Genomic DNA, 23274 nt, shown 5'->3' on the forward strand with positions numbered 1-23274 from the left:
CGGTACTGGAGAAAAACCAAAAAAAAAAAAAAAATGCTAGTGAGAAAAAGTTGTAAACTCTTTATCAAAGACACCTTGGAGTTGCAGAATATTTATAGTATTTAATTCATCTTTTCAACAAGATTTTGTTGTTAATAAGCTTCTTAGAATAGGTTATTTCTACGTGATCCATAATTCATATGTTCCGAGGACTTCACTCTGGAGAGTTCTCATGTCCAAGTGAAAAATTTCATTGCAGAATGTTGCTTGGTACCTGAGGGATCTCTGTATCCATTTTATGTATTAATTCTAATAAAAATTAAAATGGATATCTTTTCTTCTTTTTTGACTGGCCTACAAGATCTGTATGTATTGATGAGATACAGCGTGATGTCTATGTATATATTAGTTAATGACCAGTTTAGGGTAATTAGCATATCCATTTATAATTAGAAGTTTCATTGGACAGTGAACATGCTTGAATTATATTTACTGAAAGATGAAATCTTTAGACTTTATGTATTTTGAGAACTCTAAGTTCCATAAAAATAGAAATAAAGCTTTTCAGCAAATCCCCCAAAAATATTGAGAATGTGACATTTCTCAAAACACTCTCTATTGATATTACCCATAGTTATATATTATTTTTAAAAATAATTTTTTGTGTGTATCCTAGAAGGAAAATGTGACAGCACTGAAGCCAAGGACCTAAGCATCACAAAAACAGTCAAAAGGTTTTGGCTTTTTCAGATATGTTGGGTACTTTGTGTTAGTAACAAAACGACCAGGAGGCCCTTTGAAGTTTTACATGAAGGTAAAAATTCCAAATTATAGAACCCAATGGTTAACTGTTGTGGATTAAGACTGGAAGCCCCAAGCCCCAGTGACAGTCAATATTTTCAAAATTTTTGAAAGAAATAAGCAGTTCTATGCTGTATGAATCAGAGTAGAAGATACAGAATGGAGCATGCTTACACATAGGTAGCATTTGAATGCCTATTTTATTATCTTTTTTAATTCCTCCACACAGCTATTCGAGCTGTCAGATGTTAGGAGTTACGGTGTACTCCTTGTACAGATGAGCTACCAGGCAGGCTGAGGCCAAATTACTTGCCGGGGTCTCCCTGCCAGAAAGAGCCGAAACTGAAGTCTAGGTTTAATTTGACTTTGGCTTCTTGCTTCATGTGAATGCATCAGTCTGTTTCTCAATGGTGCAAGGGAGAGAAGGAGACTCTTCTTTCTAAGAAAAGCTCTAAACAAACAGGTAATGATCATGGATAAGCAGTGCGGTATCGAGAGCTCTACGTTCACGCTGTGATGTCTCTCCTTAGTGACCTCTGAGTGGAGCAGCGGGGTTGTGTTTTCTCCCACACCAAGGACAATCCAGAGGTTAAAATTCTTAACGTGATGTTGAATACAAAAGTTCAGCTAGGTGAATTTAGAAAAATGGAAGTATTTTCAGAATGCGTGGAAATGACCAAACTTAAGTCAAAACGTGATTGTTAAGAGATAGACTTAAGGGGTAACTTTTGTCTCAACTTTCAGGAAAATTCAACTCACTGATTAGTAAATTTAATAGGCCAAGCATAAAGTGCATGCTCTTATACTGTAATGATTATCATTTTAAAACTAGCTTTTTGCCTTCGAGCTATCGCGGTAAAGACCTACAGGAAAACTACTGTCGAAACCCTCGAGGGGAAGAAGGGGGACCGTGGTGTTTCACGAGCAATCCCGAGGTACGCCACGAAGTCTGTGACATTCCTCAGTGTTCAGAAGGTAAATGAACCTGACCGTGGGGGGCACCTGGGCTCCCGTGTGCGGAGCTTTGGCGCACATGGCAGGTGTGCAGACACAAGTCAATCCCAATAAATATGTTGTTCCCTCAAACGCAACCATGGAGAATTATTTGGGCACTCGTACATGATGTTTTGCACACTACTGGATGACCACCAGATTAATGCAAGTCAAGAGCCAGTGTTCAGTTTGAATTTCGAGGTCTGCCTGAAACATCTACTGGCAATACTGTCCTAAGCTCATGTACCTTGAAAGTTGCTCCCATAGATCACATATAAAGAGCTGAGTGAAATTAGCCCTTTATTAGTAATACTGATTCTATACATCCCGCACCTGCTTGTGTAAGCTTTGGACACAACTCCTGTGATGAGGTCTGACCCATGTCTATGCATTCGGAAGACAGTAGGATGAGGGTCACTGGAAGCTCAGTACCCCCAGGTGTGTTTGGTGAAAATGGGACTAGAAGCAAATCTGACACCCAGGTGGGGAGTGAGTGCCAATGTATTAGGGTCCTAGCAGCGGCTTCCAGCTATCCTGAAGGTGAGCACCCAGGTCCCCACTGTGTCCACCCTCTTCTTCAGCACACGAGGTGCTGTCTTTACTCTGGAGCGACCAATGAGCTGGAAGAGGAACTATTTCAGCATTATATGTGGGTTCATTTTTCACAGATATTTGGCTATTGAATAGCTAGATTTTTTCCATTCTGTCAGAAACTCTTACAATTTGCCAAATCCAAATGTAGATTGAATTATTTTAGAAATTTATTAAAATTTCGACATACTTGGGGAGAGGAAGGGGTGCTGGAATTCTGTCTTATTTTTATAGGAAGGTATTTTACCTGTTTAGTAATTAAATATTTTTTGAGTTCTATCATCCGTGAATATCCATAAAGACCATGGCTTCCTAATTGTCACAAAGAAGGTGAACGTGTTCCTTGTTGTTACTTAATTTAAAACCCTTGACTTCATGTGGTAGAGCCAGTTCCACCTCTGTTTGTAAATTCTTACTCTCAGTTCCGTGTCATATTCTGTTCCCTATAACTCTTTCATTGTTTTCTTTCCTTTTAAAAATAATAAACTTAACTATGATAACATTTTGAACAAGTCTGTTTTGTATGACTAAGTCTGTGCTTAATATTTGTCTTAAATTTGCACATGGAAGAAAAAACCCCTATTTTTAGGGAAATCTCCATTTTCAGTTTTCTAAGTCACTTTTGAAAATCACTACGAAGGAATTCTGTTTATTCATTTTGTTTGACCTGGTTAGCTATATCCCAAGGCAGGGAATTTGGTCAAACTGTGTACAGCTTAGAATGTACATTCCTTGTGGGAATGTGATTTTCAAGATCTGATTAATAAGAAGAACCCTTATTGAAATACAGTTGGTTCCAGACCAATGGGTAATGAATAATAAAAGTGTAAGAATGGAAGTAATTTAAAACTTTTCTACTTAGTTGCCCCTATAAGGATGTCATTCTTAATATTCTTTAATAACTTGAGATCATCAAACCTCCTGTAGAAAAAGAAATTATTGCCAAAGACACAGTGCTCTTGGTCACAGTACCAAGAGTTGTGGGTATATTCTCTCTGGAAGCGACTAGAGGTCTGACAAGGCCATAAAAGCCCTCGTTCAGGAGATACAAGAGATGCCTGCTCTGTAGGGGAGCTAAAGATACTTCAGGGAGTGCACTGGAACTGTGATATTTTAGATTGAAACTAAAATAAGGGATGTTTTAGCAGGATTTTATTGAAGAGGATCAAAAATAAGCATTGTCAGTATATTCATAGCAAACCAAAAGATATTTATAAACTGAATAATACAAAATATTAAAATATAATATGGATACGAGGTAAATATCTACTAAATACATGTAAGAGGGAGAAATCTCAAAAGCCATTATGCTTAAATAGTATAGTGGTGGGTGGAACTTTTGTATCTGTGGAAATTAATATTCAGTGATAAGGATTCAAAGGTCCAGTTAGAATGAGTTTGTAATGATCAATTTTTTTATTTATAAAAATAAACAAGAAAAACATCTATTCTTTTTTAAAAAGACAAGACAGTATATATATGTATATATACATATATGTATATTTAGAAAGTTTTGTGATTATATTAAACTCTACTGAATGATTGTCTAAAATTTGCCTAAAAATTTAGTTCAAAAAGAATTATATATGACATGTAATAAATAATATTATTTTCCTCTAATTTAAAACTTTGGAGTACATTAAATATCCTAAAGGTAAATAAATAATTATTTTATCCTATATAGGACCTTTCAGTTAAATAGAAAGAAAAATTTTAAGAGATTTAGTGTAAATATAGTGAATATATATTACTATGTCTTAGCAACAATATATTACATTTTTTAAAAGTGCTGAGAGACATAATGTTAAGTGTCCTAAGTACAAAAATTACAACTACATGAGCTAACATATATGAATTAGCTTAAGCTGGTCAATCTACAACATATACAAGCCTTTACCTTATATAATTATGTAAAGAAAATATTGCCAATTGATAATTAATTAACAAGTTGGTTATGTAAAATTCAATTCCTTTATAATTGCTTCAGATTTAAAATAATTATTAATCATTGGAACAGATGTCATTTTAACGACTGTCAAATATTCAAGTAAATACATTTTATCTAAGCCAAAGCTCATCATTTTAAAACACTAGCACTTAAAATCTCAAATAATACTGTCAACTTTATGTATATGCCTCCAAGTTCTATGTGAGAAAGCCTTTTAAAGGCAAAGACTTAAATAAAACTAGTTTTTATAAATATGGATTTGTGAGACTATTCATACTTTCAGTTTTGCTGAAATAATTGCTTATATGGATATTTCTGAGCAATTACTTTTATTAGAATAAAATTAACACTGATACAAAGTAGATCCAGTAATTGACTGTTGGATTTGAAACAAAAGCAACTGTTTCAGTTTGTAAACCAACATCACCTATGGCGTCATGACTGAAAAAAAGTACAAAATTTTGAACTTTCTTGCTTAGAATGATGAGAAAGATGTCCCGTGAATCCACGTCATGTTCCTACTTATGTGTAGTTTTAATAGTTTTCTCCCATCATTTTGGCCAGAGCTATACTTGGAATATTGTGACCAGCAGTACTCCTTTCGGTTCATTTGATCTGGGACAGAGTTTTGCTCCTGAGCAGGCTGTGGGACGGTTACCTGAGGGTGACCTGAGGCCCTGGCCAGAGGGGAGGGCGGAGGGCCGTCCTCGCTGGCCCCGACCTCTCCCCAGTGCCTGCTCCACAGCACACACCTTCCCCTGCCCTCTTGGTAGATTGGCTTGGTTTCCACCTGTCCTACTTGACTTTGAGCTGAGAAATCTTAAAAGATTCTTTGAGTCCTTGAAGTTTGAAAAGTGAGTTCAAAATTTGGTCTTCTAGAAGCAATTTCTATGACTAACTTGATAATCTGATTAAGTGGTAAAACAAAAACTTCAGCCATTTGTTTCCCAGGGGAGGCTGATAGCTCTGCTGTGCCAGGGTCTCCCCTTCTGACCCTCTAAGGAGGGAGCCCACACTCAGGAGGAAGAAGGCAGAGGGGAATGGGAGCAATTTAAGAAGGCCGGGGATTAACAGTGCTTCCTGAAATTGTTACCAGTCTGTCTTCAAGCGCAACCAGGTAGAATTTGTAACAAACCCGCTAAGTACGTAGCACAAAAAGGCAATTTGGACTAATGCAAAAGATTCCAGAGGGTCGAAGACTTTTTCTGAGCTTGCTTAGAGTGATGAGAGAGATGGTCACTGAGTCCAAGTCACGTTTTCTGTTTTAGGTAAGTCTCTTACCTAAGCCTTGTTTGCTTTACAGTGCCAACCAAGCAATGTCTTATACACTAAAGTTATAGAGTAATCAGAAAAGACACAGCTACCAACCCTTAGCTTCTCAGTTTTATCATGAGCATGTTTAATTCCCACTCCAAAAACAACTTTCACTGCTTTCTAACATTTTTCGTGCTAATTTGTATTACTTTACATCTTTAGGCTGCATCCACAGCCATAGCTGTCTTCACTTTACTACAAATATAACACACTAATTCATGCTGTCATCTCATTTTATTGTATGCTTTTCCTTGTATATCTTACCCAATTTTCATTTATTCCTCAAGGTCTGCTTAAAATTTCATCTCTCCTAAAATACCACTGTCGCCAAACACTTAGAACCTTAGAATCTATAAACTTTAGTATCTATAAACTTGCTATCCAAAAGTAAGATCGAAGTTCTAGAAAATCCGCTTCCCCTGTGAGCTTCTTACTAATTCCCCGGCCAGGACCACTGACTCAGAATTTGTTCTTTAACCAGATGTGGAGATGTTTTTTATGTACATTGATGCTCGCGGACACCTTGACATACCACACTCATTCTGGAAAGAAGTTGTTTTATAAAGTCCTCTATTTCATTTGTATAGCTATTTTTTCTTAAGATGAATAAAAATCTATATGTCCAAAAAATGTTTGATAATAATACGCATACTACTGCTTTCTAGAAGATAATTCTATTTACTCTCATTAGAAGACGATATTCTATCGCAAACTCGCTTACCCAAGGTAATCTAATAGATGTATTCTGATCTCTGAGTACCCTTTGAGAGTAGAGTCACACATTTGGATGGCTCTTTTGTGTGCAGCCATAGTGATGAATTCTTTTTCCGTCAATACAAAGGGACAAGCAACAATGATAAATGCCACACCATTTTCATTGACGGTATCAAATTTTGCATGCTTTTAAAAAGAGAACCGAATAAATCCATACCCCATTCACATGAAAGGCTGAAATGTGAGGATGGGCAACCTGTGTTGGGTTTTTCAATGTGGAAGTGACCTCCTCTAGCCTGAGGACCTTCATCACTGTGCTTTCGGGCTCCCCCTCCTTACAGTTCTGGTGCTCATTGTTGTGCTCAGGAGCTCTCAGTATCAAATGAGGGGAGGTTGAACGGGTCCTTTGTCTTAGTTCATGAGTTAACTTACACGAAAGAAAGTAGAAGGATAAAGCCATTAGGTAGCTCATAGTTTTCAGAAAGTTAATAGTTAATGTCCTGTTACAGAATACAATTAAAAGGTTCAATAGTAATAGTTCTACTATGTACAGAGTGTCTACCAATACTCAATATGCTAGATTCCAGTGGAGAAAAGCTAAACATTAACATCTTCCCACATTTCAGCTAAAGTTAGATGATCAGTAATCACAAGATACAAATGATGTGTTTGGGGAAATTTGCCGGGTTCGTAGATGAGGCAAGTGATGATTTATTTCACAGAATGCCTGCTGTGTTACAAATCAACCTTCTGTTTGAGAAGTCTAATGTTCAGATGTAGATGTGATTCAGAATTTTCAGCGTGATATAAGAGGCCAGCCAGAAAAGAACAATTAATTAATCTTACAGAATCATCTATGAGGTCCTGCAAAAGTGGATCAGCTTATACACTTACAAGAGTGGGTACAAAGAGTTCAGTGCTAGGTCATCTTGTAGCCTAAGCTAGAAAAGAATGTCAGCTTGTCCAGCCTACTCAACATGGTGTTCACTACTAGAGGGAAGCTGTGATTTCTTTTTTAAAAGATAAATATGTTCTTCAGATTTCTACCCGGAGCTGATCTCTCAAATATATTGGTTCCCAGTTATTGCTTTAACCACAGGGATATGCGCACCCAGTTAAAACTGTGTAATTACTGTGTGTGGGTATCGGGCAAGTGGAAGGAGAGGCACTACTGTGCTCTCAACAGACACTGATTCGTCATTTTAGACCAAGGAGGGAAAAGTCTCCCAAGGTCTGCTTTACATTTTTAATTCCTCTGTAATTTCTGGGCAGTTATTGAGCAATCAGATGTGCAGAATCGTAGCTTTACAGTAAATCTGTATGTCGCCAATTACAAACTATAGGCATATTCCATAGGATATATTTTGGGCCGCCATTTATGTATATAGGGTATTTAAAAATATGTTTGCTAAGCAGCTGGTTTATTCCATTCCTTTGAATGGAGTGGTGGTGTTCTTGATTTTGTTGTCAGAAATGATTAACATGCCGTACTTTAATTTTATTAGTGGAATGCATGTCTTGCAATGGGGAAAGCTATCGTGGGCCACTGGATCACACAGAATCAGGCAAGATCTGTCAGCGCTGGGACCATCAGATTCCTCACCGGCACAAATTCTTGCCTGAAAGGTAAAAGACCCCTGAACATTAATGTGCACAATTCTCCTTACCCACTGTTACTTGCTCCATGACAGCTGCTGTGGAAGTTGCTTGAGTCTTTTCCTGAGCGTGCACATACACACTTTGTCAAGCTCCTCTGAATGTTCAGGCTCCTTCTGAAGCAATTGATGGAGCCTGATGCTTGGAGGAGGGGGTCTTGGCACACAGGGCTTTGTGCTGAGGTTCTAGAGAACACCAAGTACACTTTCAGTTACTCTTGGCACACTGGATTAGGAGGCCCGCACCTTTGGACAGTCCTGAGCTCAAAACCATCATGGGATGCACAGTGGAAGGACAAGTAGAAGCATCTGCTTTCACCCAATTGCAAAGTTAAACGTTGAAAGGGATGTGAGTCAGGACTGGCCACTTCCTCACCTGCCTGGTTGGAAGAGGGCTTATTGCCAAGCGCAAGTGCATCTCCCTCTAGAGCAGCAGTTCAGCCTCTGGCGCCCTGACCACAGGTGTAATACCTTGACGTGGGCCAAGCTTATGGGAAGGGAGCGAAAGTGGCAGCAACAATGCTTTGATGCTTCATCCTGCTGTACCTGGAAATTGCCAATCAGAGAAGCAGACAAGTATGTCTACCTTTTTCCTAGGAGAACACTTTGAGCTTTAGTATTTAACCAAGGAAATTATGTGTTCCTTCCTTCATGTCACATGAAAGGTTTAAATTGAAAAAAGGGGGGGGGAATTCTTTCGTTTTTATTATAAAGAAAAAATATACAAAAATTTTTAAAGGAAAGTCCATTCATGCCTTCCTTTGGAAACTGCTTAAGTGTGTTTTTTCTTTCTTGTTTTTTCTATCATTTTTTGTTAATTTTTGCTTGCTGGTGTTCTTTTCAATGACACTGAAACTCTTGACTTATTTTAAAAGTGCATATCTTTTCTTTTAAGTGGGAACAGAAGGGATATGGTAGCAATTAAAACCAACTCAGCCATTCAGGGCACCCTTAATTTAAACTGGGAGTTGGGCTGTGGGGAGAGTGGTGTGATGGTTTGTCTCTAGCTCTGGTGGAGCGAGGGCACGACCCAGAAAGGCTTTATTTCCAAAATTGAGCTATCATTAGTAACAGAGCTATTGAAACTGAACTTTCAGTTTGAACTCTAAGCCTGCCCCAGAAGAGGACTGTTTTCTTAATGAGCATTCTACACGGGGTCATGTTTTTGGAATCTGCCCTTAATTGGGCTCTGGGAGAAAGGGATTCAAATGGGGACCCGAACTGGTAGACAGGTACCAAATAGACCTCACTTATTAGCAAGAGGATGATATGCTATGCTTAGTGGAATATGGAAATTACAGAATTCTGTAGTTAGTGATTAATAACCCCTGTGAATTAGAAGATAGAAAACCTGCTCTTCCCTTGAGCTGCATAGAAAGTTAGTTTGAGAGCTGAGGTCTAGGTGGTGTTCCAGGCAGATTTACGTGACACTTTTCTCGGTGTGGTTTGCAGATACCCCGACAAAGGCTTTGATGATAATTACTGCCGCAACCCCGATGGCAAGTTGAGGCCATGGTGCTATACTCTTGACCCTGACACCCCTTGGGAGTACTGTGCAATTAAAATGTGTGGTAAGTTAGTGTCAAATTTATTGCTTCCTTTTCCTCTTGCAGCCTGGATCTAAGCAGGCGATTATTAGGGAGACAATTTAACAAGTATTTTACCTGATGCTTTAATGTGTGCAGGTTTTAATATTTTAAGAATGTGTTACATAATCCTACTCAACCTTTTGAAATTTCAGAGTGGCATTGTTTGAAAGGGATACACAAACAAGTGTGTGTGTATAATTTATACTTTTCACAAAAAGTCATAAGTATCAAGAAAATGAAAAAAAATTGGAGGGAGACAAAGATGAGAGAATATATGTAGCATCACAGTGTCATCGAAGCAGTGACAGATAGGACCTTAGATTCCAACGTCTGGATCCTGGATCCTCTCCATGCATTTCTCCCAGAATGGGGCAAGGGCTGCAAACGGAATTGGAAACCTTCGCGGTGGCTGTCTGAGACCACCATGAAGAAAATAAAGTCTACAGAAGCTTCTCCCACCTGATGTGCAGACACTGCCTGCTGCCCCTGTAGCCACCTTGGGCATGAGCTTGTCTCCTAGTGGTCCCTGTCGCCTTCGCCAGACAGGGGTCCCAGCGAGCTTGCATGAAGTCCAACTATAAAGCGTGCTTTCTTTTGTGCCATCTCCCTTTAAATGTGTGTATGTAGCATTCTCTTCCACAACTAAATCCCACGATTTTGCTCTTCATTGAAATTATACTAGATACTAGTGAGATAAGGAATTTTAATGAATAGATGTCTCATCTTTCAACCGAAACTTAAAATGTTTTAAGGTCAATAGAATTGCATCTATTCATTAAACTGTGGTCCTATTATAATTTGACTTGATAATATATGAATATGTGTATAGAGAAATTCACAAAACTAAGTGATCTGTGTAAGATCTGGTATGAGCATATGGAGTGACATATCCAAATAAGAGGACATGGATAGATATTAGCATGTTTCCTATTTATGATGTGAATATTTCCTGAACAAACCTAGCTCAGTCCTACTCAGTACTGATGGGTAAACCTCTCCCTTCTCAGACCCACTAATGAAGGCAAATGTTTCAGGGGAAAGCACGGTATGTGTGAAATCAGTGCTGAATCTGGAAGCCTCTTAAAGGGAAACACAATGTTACCAGGAAAGTGAATCATCTTCTCTGTCCTCTAAAATAAGAGATGACTCCTGTGATAGTGTTTCTCTGCGTGGAAACATTATCAAAATGAGTGCATTCTACTCCTTAGCTTGTTCAATCATGCTAATCTTCCTAGCATTCTTGGTCAGTTAGGTACAGTCAAATATTCTGATTTTTTTTTCCAATTTTTGTGTGTAGGGTACTCTTATAAATCTTGTGTGGAAGACACCAATATAAACACACACACACACACACACACACACACACACACACACACACAGTATATTCACCTTCCAGCTGGCAAGACATCCAAATGTTGCCCTTTGTTTTGGTACTAAACCAATTTTTTGCATATTTAGAAAGAGATTGGGAGAGAAAAGAAAAGACATGAATCTGATACTTTCTAACATTATATAGGTTTCCTCTTCTTTCCTTTTTCCATCAAGAGGAACCAGCTAATTATGTACATAGCACGCAATAATTCTGATATCTCTGTTAAACAGTGTGGTGTTTATGGGATGTGATTCCTCAGAAAATGATAGTAGGATTTGTGAGCCAAATCTTTATCTTTTAGATTAAAATAATCTTCTGAGCTTTACGAATTTTTGAGAAATACTTTATTAAAGGACAGCTTCTATTTTAAAAATTATATGAATATAAAGAGCTATAAAGAGATTATACTTCCAATAAAGTGAATGAAATATAATTGGAATTCTGGACGGCATAGACGATAACATTTTATAAATGTGTTTTAAATTCTTTGACTTGCAAATACAGTAAAGTGTATCATGCCAAAATGAGGAACTCAGTGGTAGTTTCTGCATATTAGCTTTTTATTATGGCAAAACAAATTCCCAGAAATGAGTGGCTGAAAACAGCACCAATGTTACCCGCTACTTTCCGTAGGTGAGGAGACCTGGTACGACTCAATTATGTTCCATGCTCAGTATCTCATGAGGTCACCGTCAAGGTGATGCCCAATCTGTGGTCTGATCCAAGGCCACTGGTTAGTGAGAGAATGGTTTGTTGTGGTTGTAGGCAGAGGCCTTTAGCACTTAGAGACTACCTGACATTCTTGGACATGTCATTGGCTTGACCACTTGTCACTTGACTCTTCAAAGTCAGTAGGCTGCTGAATCTGCTCGAGCTGCCAATATCTAAATCTTTCTAAAAGGCTCACTGGTTAGATTAGGGTCACTTAGGTTAATCTCCTTTTAATTAACTTGAAGTCAATTCATAGACATTTTAATTATATATGCAAATTCTCATTCTCTCTGCTTATAGCCACTTAGTTCCACAAGAGGACTAGACCCCTGGGGCCACAGCCCCCCAATAGTCTATCTCTGTGACCTTGGAGTTCCTAGCACATGGAATTTTAAGATATTGCAAATATAGGTCAAGACAGAAAGTAGTCAGTAGTGCCTGAAGCAAGTGCTTGTTGTCTTATGATTCTCTCCTCCATAACAAATTCATAGTTTGAATAATAGTGCATTCCATGAATTAATTCATTGCTTTTTAGAAAAAGCATTTATTGGGATAACTGTATTTTTCTTAAGTGAACTATAATGGGTCTCTGGCCATTGAAAACTCCCTTGTGACTGGTGCCCTTTAGAAAACACTATTGAGTAATGAAGTCAGTTCTCAGACTGACTACTGAAGCCACTTGTGTACTGGTTAGAACTGAAGCATTTACCATTGGGAGCCTAAATTGTCTCTGTGGGTTATATGAGTTGATATGTTATGCAACAAATTAGAAGTCTAAGAAAACAATTCATTAAAAACAGTGGTGATAAACTCATTGTATATTGATAGGTATTTTAATGAAAAAAAAATATTTTCCAGAAAATATAGAAAACCATGATATACCAAGAAAGCTTTGATCTCCTTTACCCTTGGGAGGACTTTGGAGGGCTCAGGTGTGCCTGGTCCCTCTGACAACAGCAGAACATGCAGTGCAGCTTGGATCCCTCAGAGGACAGTGAGTAGGATGACCCAGTGGCTGTTCTGCGATTCCCAGACCTCTCTGCCAGCACCTCCTGAGTTAAAGACCTCCTCTCTCATGGATTATCTTTTTCTCTGCCTTTCTTCATTAATCCTGCAGGAGAGTCTGTTCTGCTGTTAAACTCTTTTTCATGGTTGGTGTCATTATTTATCTAGTTTAAAATCCAAAAGGCCAGAGTAGTCCTAGGTCTGGCACTCTCTCCTGCTGCACACTGATCCACCAGAGAGCAGTCTCAGTTTCTTCTCCCACAAGCCTCCACAGCTGGCTGGCTCTGTGCATCAGGAAGAGAACATTAATTCTCACTGGGAGGATTCAAATGCCCCTCGAGTGCAGTTTCCTCCATAGCCACTGTTTTGCCCTTCCAATTCCATTTCCCCAGTGCAAACAGTTCCTCATCCTTAGAACACACTACACAGACACACATGCACATGTACACACAGACACACATGCACATGTACACACAGACACACACACGCACACACACAGACACAGCGATTAGAAATGTTTCAATGATTCCCTTTGATCTGAGGATGAAGATGAGGCAAAACCATCCTGTACTCATCTCTCACATCTCTGACCTCCTAGTTGACCCTGTATCTTAGCACCTTTTTCCTCCTGCTTTGTTGCTGTCTGTTCAGCTACAGTGGACCGAGTCCCTTAGCTTACATTTTCAATTTCACGTTATAGACTCTTCACGCCTGCCATCTCTTCTGCCTTGAAAATTTTTCTTTCTTTATCTTGTGGACAGGTACTCATTGTCTAAATTTAACTGTTATTATTTCCTTTATTTCCAATTCTTAAGATGACTGCCCTGTTTTAGTCCACTGATGTATTCTATCCCCAGTTATATATTCACACCAACGGAAACCTCCCCTCTCAGGTGCTGCTCAGATTCTTGATGCTGCATTCATTTTTCTAATTTCCTTGGTTAAGAGAGCTGTCAAGCTGTGCTTGCTCAGAGCAAAAACTATGTCTGTCTCCCCTCTTCTGGTGTTGAGCATATTGCCGTGGCCACCACAGGACTCCAACAAATACTTTTTGCAGGAATTATGTTGCTTTCCTTGCAAATTCTTCTTCTCCTGTCCTTGGCATTGCTTCTACAGTTACCGATATTCATCTGTAAAGACAAAAGGGAGATTTGCTTCCTACCTTCTCCCATAAGCTCAACCCATTCTTCGGCTCCATGCTGTCCTGGGTACTTAGGGTGATTCGCTGCTTGGTTTCTGGAGCAATTTTCTTTTACCAACAAAACAGACAAGAGGTGTCTTTAGTTGTTTTTTAAAATCTTGTTCTGTTTCTTCTCCTCCTCCTCCTTCTCCTTCCCCTCCCCTCCTCCTTCCCCTCCCCTCCTCCTTTCCTCCTCTTCCTCTTCCCCCTCCTCCCCTTCCTCCCCTCCTCCCCCTCCTCCTCCTTTTCTTTTCTTTTTTCTTTTCTTTTTTTCTCCTTCTCCTCCTCCTTCTTTTTCTTCTTCTTCTTCTTCTTCTTTCTTCTACTTCTTCTTCCACTTCCTCCTCCCTCTTCTCCTGCTCCCTTGTCTCCCTCTCCTGCTCCATCTCTTCCTCCTCCTCCTACTTCTTTTACGTCTAGATATGTAAGTTTCCAAAGCCATTTTAGAAGTGTGACTCAAGTAGATCTTACATAGCAAAGGTTTCTGTTCGGGGGTTGCAACAGACTGAATTGAATCCACCCGCCCCATTCAAAAGCCCTACCCCCTGCGGTGCTTCTATCTTGATCCAGGGATCTCACTAGCAGATTGAAGTTAAAGGGAATTATAGGGGTGGGCCATAAACTGGGAGGACTGATGAGTTTATAATAATAGAGATCCAGCCCCCATCTCCATCACATGAGGTCAAGGCCACAAGGAGCCAGGTGCAGCTGGAAAGGAGCTCCCACTATCAACCAAGGCACAGCACCTAGGGCTTGGACGTCCCAGGCTTCAGCAATGGGAGAAAATAAGTCAGTGTTGCTTAACATACCGAGTCTGTGGAATTTTATGGCAGCGTGAGCAGACCAATACAGGCATGTTGCCCCTGGTAACAGATACAAACAACCCTTCCTGTCAGTATAAATGAACACTGGCCTCATTTAAAGAGAATATTGGTATTTTTCAAAAGCATCATTTGAATGTTGGGAAAATCATGGTAACAAATTATTTTCCTTCTTTGAAAAGCTATTGTTTCATTGAATTTTTATTAACTAACCCAAGGCCAGACTAGAGATCCACAGAAATAAAACCTTATTGCATTTAGGGTCAGGAGAAAATAATGCTATCAATACCATTCACAAGGGAAACATCTTTTACTTGGATGCCTTTTCCAAGTCGTCTTCTAAGGAATAAAGCTATAGAATTGCAGACTTTTCATGAAAGCCTTGTCTCCTGAGCATTTTGTACCAGAAAAGGCTTGGACATAGTCCAGGGAAAAATTTCAGATACAAATCCTGTCTTCACATGGAAAGCAAACATGGTAGCAATTTGAGGCTTGTCCTGTGGAGGTCTTCACTACTTTCCCACGTGTGAAGACAAGAAGCTCTTCCGTTTGACAGGTAGCCCGAGCCCACCCTTTGCAGCCCAGAGCATGCATTGTGCTCCCGAGAAACTGGCTCTCTCTGCCTCACTCCATGCACCAGGCATGGACCAGACCCCCTGGGCTTCTGTTTCTCCTCAGTAGCTGGGCTTAGAGGCAGTGAACTGTGCTGCGCAGGTCCAAGGGATAATCAGGTATCTGCGCCCGGCCTGGGCAGCAGCTGATTCTTAGCTGCAGGAAACAAAACAGCAGTCAGTTGTCTTCACTGGGAGCTCTGAATTTTCATTCGCGGTGGAGGTTGGGGGTCCAGGAAAGGACTGGAAATCTAGGGATTGATCTATAGGGATATATAGGGATTGTGCATCTCAGGTTCCAGAAGCCCTGGGAGTGGGCTCTGTGGCATACAGGTACCTGTGGACCCTCCAGTTGCTCTGCCAGACTCCCAAAAGGGCCTGTGACTGCTCTGCAAGGACTTTGCCGAGAAAATGGCCCACTGCATTGATAGTGGTCTTGTTCTACTCATCTCTGTCTGTCAAGGGTGCAAGATGCTTCTCCCAAAAATTATGCAATGGTTAATGCTCTTTGTCTCAAAAAACCTATTACAACTTCAGAATTCCCTTCATATCAGTATTATAGCATTCAGAACACTAGCTAAGTTAATTGGCACTAGCTAAGTTAATCAATATTCCCAGCAGCAGCCATTGTGCTTGCCATTTGGTTAATAGGACAAGAGCAAATGTTTCCCTTCAAGTATTTCCAAACAGAAAAGTTTGTGTCAATCATCAAAGGAAAACATTCCTTCACTCATAGGCCACTGAGAATCATATGAATATCTTGCATCTGTTTCCAAAGCATGGCCACCAACACCCCTGGCCAAATATTTTATTTGTGTGGAACTCTCAGCAGAGTTCCTGGTATTCTCAGTGTGAACTTCATAGACATATTTGCAGAAATGTTTGCGAATATGAAGATGCTGTATTGTAAATGCATGTCGCTTTATCTCAGTTTGATCTGTTTCAGCTGATACTTGGAGGCGGTTTTGTGCTTCCCCACATGCCCTCTGGCCACTGGAGACTTCAAAACTCCCTTAGTTAGTCCCATGTTAAAGGATTAAGTACAAAAGAATGCCTTTCCCAATAGCTGGTAGTGCTTTCCAAATCAATTATTGTGAAATATTTGTTTAGTTTTTGTATGGAGCTTTGACATTTATACAGTAAGGCAGCAGAAGGCATCTGTTTTACTGCAGTTCAGTAATAATTCATTTTTACTGGAATCATTAGTGTGAGAGCAGTAAAGACCAAACATTTATATCACAATTACATGATCTATGGACAAATTGTCTTAATCCCAACCACATAGTATTTATTAAATAGCTTCATGAAGTCTCACAACAGCTATTATTTATTGATGAAAGTTAATTTGGTTGCATCACTGTGCTAATATGTTTTTATTAAATTGTATTTATTCTATGCGTTGCTGCCAAAATTATGTAGTTTTTTTAAATGAGGTCGTTCCTAGCAGCTGGCTGGCAAATGAGATAAATACAGATGTACTAACTTCAGCAGGTGCTTTGTACATAAAAATACTAGCTGAAAGCTGTGGGTTAGTGGTTGAAGGCATGAGAAAAATTTTAATGAATTAAAATTCAAGCAGAAATGAAGACTGTCCAACTCTATAAGGTTACATAAAATTACAGATGCTTTTGTTGTTGTTGTTTTTTTTCTGGTACCGGAAATCAAACTCACGACCTTGTGCTTGCCAGGCAGGTGCTGTGCCGCTGAGCTAAATCCCCAGCCCCCAGATGCTTATTAAAATAAGAGACAAAAATAATAGTATTAATTTAGATTTTCTTACCTCTTGATGAGGCCTCATGAAAAGTTATTTGAATTTTCATTCACAACCAATAATCCTATTTTGTCAGCTTAGAAATTTCAAAAGGTTTGATATTTTTACTTCCAAATTAGAATATGCTAAATAATCTCAATTATTTCATCCCCAACCAATTTTTGAATTTTATTTAACCATGTTAACATGCTTTTTTCCTACTGAATAGTGACTCTAAGAAGTTTATGTGAAGCACTTTAAAATGTCCTAATTAAAGTTTAGGAAATAACTATTAAATTTAATGATTCAAATGAAGAAAGCTTTATAATTACTATTTTTAAAAGTGAAAGATCAATTCCTGGCACCAAAAAAACAAAAACAACAAAAAAATTAAAGTGTTTTTAGCCAGGTGTGGTAGCACATGCCTGTAATCCCAGCACTCAGGAGGCTGAGGCAGGAGGATTGTTGTGAGTTCAAGACCAGCCTGGGCTACAAAGTGAGAGCAAGGCCAGCCTAACTGCACAGTGAAACCCTGTCTCAAGAAGACAAAAAAAAAGTGAAAGATTCTTTATTTAAGGGTGGTTAGAAACTTCTGCAGTTGAAGAACAAAGTCAACCCTAACAATACAGGTATCCAAACCTGACAGTGAAATGAATCAGCAGTGACATATTTTTAGGTGAAGCAGCAGTGACATATTTTTCTCAATATTTTTATTTAAGTAGTCTCTTTTGAATTTGGATTTTTGTAACATAGTTCTTCCTTATCTCAGAGAATTCTAAAATTTAAAAATTTTCACTGTAATAAGGAAAATATTTATCTTACATTAAGTTTTATCACTCTAAATATTTTTGTAGGACAATATGATTACTTCAGATTACTCACTGCATCTGCTAAGTATTATTTTCCTAATGAGAAATGATCTTTGTTTACCTTAATAATCTTCCTTTTTATAAAAGTGCATTTAAAATTGTTTCTAAGGCTGTAAATGTTTTTCTCAAATTTTAACTATTATGAGTCATTTCTACAAAAGCACAACTTTATGAAGTCACTTGTGAAAAACCTACTTTGAAATTCCACTCACCCTGTCCAATAACACACTCTGAAGATGATGTTTAGTATTTAATTTTATATTGATACAGCACACAGGTTCTCCTCCCCTTCCACTTACTCAAAATGTAGCTACATTCACATAGTATGAGAAATAGCTCTGAACATGCTTCTGTATTTAGAAATACCATTGGGCAATGAGCAAATCCCCAACCATGTCTGAATATCTTGTTATTCCTTGGTTTTGTTGTTTTGCTTGGCATCTGGAAAGTATGCTGGGTTCAAAGGACAGATATGTTCATATGTGATGGGCTCTGCCTGGAACTGTTTGCTCAGGTTCGTGATGGGTGCATATTTAGCCAGCGGCGTCTATGCTTGACATGTGCATTCACCAAGAATGGGTCTGTGGGCCGCATGTGCACAGTACCAGGATGGCGATTAAGGAGTGTGCTTAAGGAGAATGGTTTACTAATAAAAGGAGCAGAATGTACATGAACTCACTATGGAGGCAAAAGAGCTGAGATGCTCAAGGGGGACAAGGAAGTCCATGAAAAAAACAGCGGAGGTGTGTTTGTAGCGTCAGCCCTATCTGAACTTCCTTCTGACCTAAGAAGTCATCACAGGTGTCCCAAGCTTGCTAGCCATGAGCTTGTACCCCAGAGGTAGGTGTGTTGGTCATTTTTCTGTTTATATAACAGAATACCATAGACTAGGTAATGCATAAAGAATAGACGTCTATTTTCACTCATGGCTCCTGAGGCTGGGACACCAAGATGGACAGCAAGCCTCTGGTAAAGGCTTTGTGCTGCCTGATAACACAGTAGGAAACTAAAACAGCGATGAAGCTCAGGGGGACGAGCTTTATCATGACCCTTGTTCAGGAGGAGGCACCAACTCCCGCAAGGAAGGCATGGATTTCCCTCAGGAACGGACTGCCCCTGGAAGCCTCTCCTCCCAGCTCTAGCACAGGGACGGCCTAATTTCAACATGAGGTGCACAGGAATCCGGCTCTATTCAAACAGTGGTGGAATAAAAAACATTGAACTAATGAATTGGTGAAGTCAGGGGAACATTTTTTTCTTCTTGTCATAATTTCATAATTAAATTTGAAGTAATTATATTAACCCAAGCTTGACTTGTTTTAGAGTTATCTAGATTCAGAAACTTCACCCACAGTTCAGTCTCCCCAAATCATTTAATCCTTCACTCAAATTGTCAGACGTAGTAACTCAATGACATTGTGTTCAGAGGAAGTGTACTTCCTCGGGACCTATGAAGTCCAGGCTTAGATGATATTTCATCAACAGCCTTTAGGTAATATTGAATTCATGAAATTACTTTACTTTAAAGTATTGCAGTCAAACTAGAGAAAAAACCGGAAATAGATGTTCCTATGGGCAACTGCTTTGACTTTTAACACTAAGATATTTCAAAAAATGTACTATCTTAGCATGTACTTATTATGTAAGAGAAAAAGCATGGTTAATTGCATGGCTGACTTTGCATGTGCTTAAGAAACTTGATTTTAGGGATATTTGTGTAGTCATTTCAGCAATGCTATATAGCCAGCATGTATATCTTATAGTGATACATTAAAATAATGTCTTTAAAATTATTTAAGAATAAACATTGAGCATTAATGTGAAAGGATAATTGGAATGGAGGTAGTAATAACTTTGAGTTGAATTTCTTATTCCAGCTAATAATAAAAATTTAAGAGGTGACCAAAAAATCCTAAAAAGACAAACGCAAATGAATTCTAAGGGGTGATGGCACACTGAAAGAACTTAGGTTTTAATTTCTTTCTCCCATAGCTCACAGTACTACGAATGACACTGATGTCCCCATTGAAACAACTGAATGTCTTCAAGGTCAAGGAGAAGGGTACAGGGGCACCATCAATACCGTTTGGAATGGAATTCCATGCCAGCGCTGGGATTCACAGTATCCCCACCAGCATGATGTGACTCCTGAAAATTTCAAGTGCAAGTGAGTAATGGAGCCAAATTTTGTGCATTTCAGTGGGGCCCAAAGGACATGAGGCAGAATGGTGACTTACTACTGATTTTCGTGTTACAGTCTGCAAACTTCTGTGTGCTCAGACACAAACAGAGTAAAAGAAGGAGATTATCTCCTTACTGGGTGATTTTTATTGCTTTAGTCTGGGATCTGGCCCCAAATAGGCATTTAAAAGTATTCTAAGTAATTCTGATCCAGAAGGCTAGGCTTTGGAAACAGCTCTAGTTCGTTTCTGATCACAGTTTTGCTCCTGAAAATGTTAATAAACCAGTTAATGGTCATGATAACCATTCCTGTTGCAACCAGTGCCTTCTTATATTTTCATATTAGTTTGGGAGAGGGATTACATAGCTTTTTTCTCTTTAGAGAGAAATACACCTTGATTTAATCAACACTTCACAGTGGTAAGTTTTCAGCTTTAAGCATTGATAAACAGAATTATTTTTACCATCTTACATAAAGGTTTCCAATTGTTGTTGGATCTGTGTGAGTGGGGAGGGGAAACAATACTTTAGATGAATGGAGCCGAAGAACCTGGCCTCCAGGGTGAACAGTGTGCATGTTAAGCGCTTTCTCCCCTGCTCTCTCTCACCAGTTGTCTTTGCCAGACAGACACGTTTTTAAATAGCCCACCTTGTTAAGAGGCACATAAAACGAATGCTTCTGAATTCATAACACACATGTCATTCAGAGTGGCTGTTTTGAAATAGCATGTGTAAATAACATATATTGGTTTTATGTAATTGGTTTTTAATGGAGAACTTTGAGTACTGGGGCCCATTCATGGATTTAGGAGGGGTGTGTGCATGTGTCTGTGTTTTATCTAATTCAGTAATTTATTTGTTTAGATGGTAAATATGCATGTGTTAATATTTTTACATTATTTTATAATAACAGCATTATAGCTGCTAATCCGGTTTTACTTCTGTCATTTCCTTCATAGCAATTTATTTTCTACTCCTAACCCATATATTTTATTCCTCTGAAGTAAATATTAAAGCAGGGAAGGCAAAGAAAATGAGAGGATATTAGTTAAAAAGGAAAAAGGAGATAGTATGAACGCCACTCACACTTGTGTTAACATTTAATAAATGATAATATACAAATAAAAATTGTATATGTGATAGGCCCAATAAATTGTATCTGTAAGAAAAAAGAGAAAGGTTATAGAAATTAAATACATTGATTTTATAATATCTCATTGGAGTTCAAAACATGCAATTTAGATATTGGCCATAAAAGTCAAATATAAATACCAAGAAATACACAGTATATAAGCTATGTGACACTACTGTGACTCAACATTTTGCTTAGAATGTTAATTTACCATTTACTATTTTTAATCTAGCAGAACAAGGAGTGTTCGTCAGGTGTGTTAAGTCCTAGTAAATATTATTTGTCACAATTTTGAGACTCTTTACGACAATTTTAAAAACACTGTAATGGAACAGAGCTGCCTGTGATGAGTGTACATGCACCATTTAATCAAAAATGCACTTTAGTAATTATAAATAATTCATCAAGTGGAGCAAAATAATATAAGGAAATTATTTGGGCAAATCTTCACTTAATGTTTAATCTAGACTAATGAGATGTTCTAGACATAGATCAAAACGTGAGCACAAACTAAGAATTTGACAACCTTATATATTCACTTATTTTTCTTGCCTTCAACTGAAAATACAAAATAATTTCACAAAGCAATTCTTTATAATTTCAAATTTGTATAGATTCTGTGTGCAACAATGCAGATAATTACTTCTTTAAAACATACATACACAGTAGTTTTAAAAATATTTACTTCATCTATTCCAGTTAATAATTTTATAAGATGAAAGATTTAAATATGGGTTATTAAATGAACACTTCCGATATATTGGCTTTACTCATTGGAAATCATGGCCCCTGATTGTGTAAAAACATAGTTTCTATCACAGTTTCTACACTGGGAAGAGAGAGTATTACTTGTTGACTTCTTACTTGGGTACAAACTTCTTCCCGAGAACCCTTTCAGTTTCTGATGGTCCATTTGGGCATTAACAGCACTGCAGTACTTCTAAATGGACTCGTGTTGCCCTTACTGTGGTTCCCATTCTACTGAATACTAATCTAGTCAAATTATTACGTAGGGATCTGTCAAAGAAAATAAATGCTTATATTTAAAATCAAAGAGCATATTTCAGGAAAACAAGTCTTAATTTTCACAGTTTATTTGATGTGAAACTTACATCAAGATAGAAACCCACCAAATTCTGTTTAACATAGAGAATATTCACAAAGGATTTTTTCCTTATAGAGACCTCTACATTTCTAATTAAAATGGGGATAAAATAAAACGTATACATGCACTACACTGCTATCTTGCTCTATAATTAGGCTTCAATGATATAATTAGGGCTGACATTTCCACAAATATTTATAAAGAGATGAGGTAAGGCTTCTAACTCAAGAAAGAGCTACTTCATAGTTGAAAGAAATATATGCATGCAGCAAAATAACTCTACTCCACCAATACAGAATTCAACAAAGATGAAGCTGGCGTGTGCGTGGAGGTGCGCCCGGACGTCGCCGGCGTGTGCGTGGCGGTGCGCGCGTGACGTAGTTGGAATGTGCGTGGCGGTGCGCGCGGCGTAGCTGGTGTGTATACGATGCTGCGTGTGACGTAGCTGGCGTGTGCGTGGCGGTGCGCGCGGCGTAGCTGGTGTGTATGTGATGCTGCGTGTGATGTAGCTGGCGTGTGCGTGGCGGTGTGCGCAGACATGGCGGGCGTTTGCGTGACGGTGTGCAGACATGGCGGGCGTGTGTGTGGCGTGCGCGCGCAGCGTAGCTGGCGTGTATGTGGTGCTGCGTGTGACGTAGCTGGCGTGTGCGTGGCAGTGTACGCAGACATGGCGGGCGTGTGCGTGGCGGTGCGCGCGCAGTGTAGCTGTGTGTATGTGGTGCTGTGTGTGACGTAGCTTGCGCGTACGTGGTGCTGCGTGTGAGGGCAGTGTGAATGTGGGTTTGCCCCGAGACTGCCCTTTGCCGCACAGGCCCGCGTCCTCCGACTTGGACACGCCCGTGCGAGTGCACGTCGAGAGAGCACGTCGAGAGAGGAGCAGCGGGCCCGTCGGGGCGGCTTGTCCTCAGAGGCGCGGCGCCGGCGGCGCGCAGCCCGGACGGGCGGAGGGCAGC

General features: G+C 39.1%; 1 protein-coding gene across 7 annotated transcripts in view; it reads left to right on the forward strand.

The window, feature by feature from the left end:
• Positions 1–23274, forward strand: part of Hgf (hepatocyte growth factor (hepapoietin A; scatter factor)) — a 67674-nt gene that overhangs the window by 15559 nt on the left and 28841 nt on the right. For 6 of the 7 annotated variants that reach the window (XM_013510678.1, XM_013510677.1, XM_013510679.1 and 3 more), the window contains 4 exons: positions 1613–1755; positions 7846–7966; positions 9448–9566; positions 19896–20070. In XM_013510678.1, coding sequence (XP_013366132.1) covers positions 1613–1755; positions 7846–7966; positions 9448–9566; positions 19896–20070 — 558 coding nt within the window. The remainder of the gene's footprint in view (positions 1–1612; positions 1756–7845; positions 7967–9447; positions 9567–19895; positions 20071–23274) is intronic. The other variant, XM_005377193.2, reaches the window with a different exon arrangement.

The sequence above is a fragment of the Chinchilla lanigera genome, unplaced genomic scaffold (genome assembly GCF_000276665.1).
Source record: "Chinchilla lanigera isolate Chin_1 unplaced genomic scaffold, ChiLan1.0 scaffold00009, whole genome shotgun sequence".
Taxonomy (NCBI): Eukaryota; Metazoa; Chordata; class Mammalia; order Rodentia; family Chinchillidae; genus Chinchilla; species Chinchilla lanigera.